Source organism: Egretta garzetta, unplaced genomic scaffold, assembly GCF_000687185.1.
Source record: "Egretta garzetta isolate BGI_Z169 unplaced genomic scaffold, ASM68718v1 scaffold370, whole genome shotgun sequence".
Classification (NCBI taxonomy): Eukaryota; Metazoa; Chordata; class Aves; order Pelecaniformes; family Ardeidae; genus Egretta; species Egretta garzetta.
Window position 1 is genome coordinate 159,612 of NW_009258292.1, and position 4,803 is coordinate 164,414.

At 49.6% G+C, this 4,803-nt stretch overlaps 1 protein-coding gene across 1 annotated transcript in view; it reads right to left on the reverse strand.

Annotated features, from left to right (window-relative positions):
• Positions 1 to 4,803, reverse strand: part of TUBGCP5 (tubulin gamma complex associated protein 5) — a 68,063-nt gene that overhangs the window by 57,526 nt on the left and 5,734 nt on the right. Inside the window, exon 2 of the mRNA XM_035892903.1 lies at positions 2,729 to 2,800. Within this exon, the coding sequence (XP_035748796.1) occupies positions 2,729 to 2,800 (72 nt within the window). The remainder of the gene's footprint in view (positions 1 to 2,728; positions 2,801 to 4,803) is intronic.

The following is a 4,803-nucleotide window of genomic DNA, read 5'->3' on the forward strand; positions in this document are numbered from 1 at the left end:
GAAGAGAAGGGCTTGGGGAGAGGTGTCCCACCCCCGGGCGCAGCGTCGGCCTCCCAGCCCTTCCAGCCTGAAGCCGCCGCCACGTGCAACGCACGGGCGTTCTTCAAAAAAAACCCAAAAAAACACCCCCAAAAACCCCAACCACACCGAAACTTAAAAATTCCCCCAAACGAAGGCCCTCCGCGGGGAGCCGGGAGGGCTTGGAGGGCGTTGCTGCGTGAGCATCACCTTTGCCGAGGGCTGAAGCGCGCTCGGCTCGGTCGTGCCGCTGCTGAAACACCTACGAGGGGCTTCTGTGAAGCTGGGTGCAGGGCAGGAGGGTGCCCCTGCGGGCTGCTGGTGCCCTGGGGAGGGTGGGGGCTCCGGCCGAGGGAAGGGGGGACCCTCTCCCAACCCCATCCATCGTTCAGAGCAGCAGGGTAGGCGGTCGGGCGGGGTAAACATTCACCTGCTTACCTGTTTCAAAGGTATTAGTGGCGGGAATAATTGCTTTTCTAAAGAAATCTGTAATTCTTTTGAAAGTAGAGTTGTTTTTGGGTTTTTTTTTTAATATATTGATCTACTTAGGGGGTGATACTTGAGATACAGGTGACTAACGTGTTTCCTGGGGACACGCGTAGAGGGGACTGTAACTGGCAGGCGAACCCTCGATATTTCCGTTCTGTTTTCTCAGCCAGATGAGAGAATCACTTTTCTTCCCTCGCTTCCGGGCTGACACGTTGTGCCGCGCACAGGGTCCTCCTGGTCACATCCCTTCCGAACAATAACGTCGTCTCAGCTGGCAACTCCTGGACAAAAGCAAATGTTTCCTAACGAGGCTAAGACAGATTAATAATTGCGAAGTTCCCAAATAAAAGCTTGTGTTTAAAAAAAAAAAAAAAAGAAAAAAAAAAGAAGAAAAACTTAAGTTTAATTTTGGATTTTAAAACCTCATTTTCCTGTAGACATCCTGCAAGTCACACGAGAAGGGGGGGGGTGTGCGTGCGTATGTGCGAGTACGGGGGTTTTTTTCTTTCTTTCTTCATTTGGGGATGGGAGGTTCAGCTGTAATTTAGGGACGCGGTATTGTACCTTCTTGGAGACTGCTTTTGAGTCCGTCACAGTCCTGGCAGCGCGCAAACAGCCCCGCGAGAGTTTGCAGGGCCGGAGGGATGTTTACGTGCAGTCCTCAAATACAAACTGAGAACGCAAACGTCAAATTGAGGATAATCCGGGATCAGGAAGAAAGCTGTACGTATATAAAGCGCTGGAAATAAAGGCAGTTCAGAGACGCGGCGTAACCTTGGAGGAAGCGTTTGAATTGCGGTGTAGGTTTTCCGTGCTCTGAATATTGGGCTGGAAAACACGTCGGAGAGTTAGGATGAGCTTTTTGATTTATTTCAGCTCTTTTTCTTCCTTGACCCTCCCGGCTGAGCGTACGCTGGCACGGGAAGCAGGTTTCTGTCGTTATCTGACAGGAAGATGCAGTCATAAAAATGTTTTTGAGCAAATGATCCATTTCATGGCAGCGTGCCTCATACAGTTCCGCATCCTTTGGCTTCCGCTTGAAGTAAAAATCGTTCCAGAGGGGAACAACCGTTCCTGTTACCTGAGGGATGTTGCTGTGTTCTCTCACAGGCGCCCCGAGAGCAGAATTAGTCTCTGGGCGTTCTAGGGGTGTTTAATCGTGGTATTTGTACAGATGGACAATACGATACCTGTGCTAATGCCTCGGCAGCCTCTGTTGCGTAACCTCCTTCGGAAAGCTTTTCTGGGGAATACGCCCAGCCTGGCTTGTACTCAACAGCTTTGGGAAGAAAATGAGATTTTCTTGCACGCCAGAAGACGACACGGTACTTATTTTCTTATGTCAGATGGGAGATTGAAACCCAGTATTGTATCGTCTTGATTTGTTTTTAGCAAGTTGCAGTCACAGATCTGTACGGTGCGGCTGCTGAGCATTCGCTTCACGTCACCAGGGAATCTCGTCTCGCTGTTTCAGGTGGTAAATGTCTTCCATGAGAAGTTTTCAGAAATCCACTCTTGGTCTCGCTTACACTGGTTCATCGTGACGAAGGGAGAAGTGTTGCCATCTAGCTTAACCCGATGCTTATAGCTGGGAAGAAATCCAGTAACTGCAAATTATTTAGCATTTTCTGAAGCAGTTTCCACGTCTGACCTAGATGCGTTTTCTGTATCAAGACTTACTTCTCTCAGCAGAAGTTGTTCACGAACCCGATCGCTCTTCATTAGTCATTAATCCAACTTTTTTCTCACCCCAAGCTGTACTTGTAGGGTTTGCGTGCGTACTGGGAGAAGGGCTCTGTTTGGCAAAGTGCACAAAACACGGCAAGTGCAATTCCCGCTTTGCATTCGGGCCGCCTGAGTTCATTAGGAGACTCTAAAACAATCTACAGGGAGTATCCAAAACGGGAGAAAGGAGTCAGTAGCCCCGAGCGGGATCTTTGAGCAGGACGTGCAAGAGCATCTCAGACTGGATGACAGTTGCTTAATGGCCAATGTTGCCACGTGCGTGCTTCAGCCACTAGAAGGCTTCCTAAAATTCCCCCTCCTAAGGAGGACAACTAAGGCTCACCAACAAATGCATCCCATTTTTTCTCTTCGAGGTATTTGGATGGTGTCAGAAAGCATGGTTTGGGAGGCTTACAGCATATCCCTGCTGGACTCGTAACCCATAACTTGAAGGGGAAAAAAAAAAGTCCTGTCAAATGCCAGTGTTGATGCTCACCTGGAAAGACAGGAACCGGTCTGGTCAGGGCAACCGGCGTGGAGTTTCGCTGGCAGAGGCCTTTGCCGGAGCCTGCCGAAAGCAGGACACCCGTGGTTAAACAGCATTTTGAGAGCAGCTGGACGTTTACGGCTGGGCCACCAGGTTTTTTACTGTTACTGGGCTCGACTGAGATTTGGGGCCAAAGTCCCGGTTCTACTGAATGATGCAGCAAATGGAACCGTCGCTGCATCCTTCGGAGCAGAGGGTGGCACGATGAGCGAGGGAACGATACACATGGTTTGTAGCCGAGCTGAACTTGGCGGGCTTAGAATCGGAGAGCAGGACTGAGCCACAGCGGTTTAGTAGTTCAGACTGGGATTTGGGAAAAAAACCTACTTGTGCTACGCTACATCTGATGAACTACATCTGATGAACTTGGAAACATTCAAGGCCAGGTTGGACGGGGCTCTGAGCAGCCTGATCTAGTTAGCGGTGTCCCTGCTCCTGCGGGGGGGTTGGACTAGATGACTTCTAGGGGTCCCTTCCAACCCTAAACATTCTATGATTCTATGATTCTATGATTCTATGATTCTAACTAACAACTTTGCTGTACTAAGAAGTCATAGATGGGAACAAGAGTGACAAATGCTCACAAGACTCCTGTCATCTGTTTTTACTTTTGGTCGTCATGTGATTTGCCTTAGGGGAGGTAGAAACTCGAGTACTATAATTGTAGGTAAAAGGCTGTGACATTTCCACGCCAGAATTGTTAATTGCTCTCTTACAACACTATGCCTGTATTTTAATTGTTGCTTTTGGCCAGGCAACTGCGGCAACGTACTTGTGAGAAATGCTGGGAGCCCGGGGCCGAGAAGCGCTTGGTCCCCGCCTTGCTTGCACTCCCTGGAGCGTTACTGACACCCACGGTAGGCACTCACCTACTGCTGGTGCGGTAGAAATAGTTTAGTAGCTCTGCCCGGTGCAGCCTCCTCTGAGAAGTGTTAAAGGGTTGTGAGGTTTCTTACTGAAGAAAAAAGGGTCGGTTTAGTTCCCCCTCTGCGCCATCAGTCTGCGCGTGGGGAAACGTTCCGAGTTTCTACGTCAAGTTCTCGGTATCGCTGCTTTCAGTGAACCCTACGTTAAGAAAAACATGGCAGAATTTCTGGGTTTATTATGGCAATGCAATTAAACAACACTTCAGTGAAGAACTGAGCTCCTGAAAGACTGCGAGCACCAACAAGCCTGACAGCACGCAGTCCTGTTCCTTTCTGGAGCACGACCAGTTGCCGCCGAGACTCTGGGCTGGTATCTGGAGTACGGGGGCAGTAAGTACGGCACGTGTCACTCCTCAGAATCACCCTGCGATCCGTGCAGCACCAGGACTCCCTTAGATGTTATTTTTCCGTTCCTGTTTTAACTTGACGTGACACCTACCACTGGGGAGAAGAACGTGGGAAAAACCGAGACCGTCAAAGCAAATCTGGCGCTAGGAGGAGTTTTGTTTTCAACGCCTCGCTGGCTACTTGCGCCTGAGTGAGGGGCCGGGGGCCAGATTGTCCTTCTCTTGACTGCGATTTAAAGAGATGAATGTTAAATCCAAACTCGTTAAGGTGGTGGTTTTCAGGGACCTGTTGCGTGTTGCTGCAGTGTAGCTTTGGCAGTCTCGGCGCCGAGCAAACAGCTGGAAGCTGATAGACGTTTTAGCACTTGGAGAGCGTCTGGGTGTTGAGTCCCGGGAAATTCTTGCTTTTCAGCACTGAGGCGTTAAGCTCTGCTGCTGACCTACGGCACCCGCAGCGCCATTTCTTGGTGCCGGTAGGTGGGAATCGGGTCTTTCCCCAGCACTTCCAAATTTGTCACCGTTTCCAATTGTCCAGCTTTGCCAAACTTCAGCTGTACGTAGGCTGAAGCTTTTCATTTTGGGCTTAAGGTTTAAGTCTCTTTGGGAAACTTCAGTCAAAACGGTGCATGTTCTTTTGCCCCCAGGGTTAGGATGTGGTGGTCTTTTTGGCCATGTTCAAATACTCTCACAGATGTTTCTTTGAAATCATTTGTCACTTCAGTGCTTTGGGACAGGAACTCCAGTTCAGGTA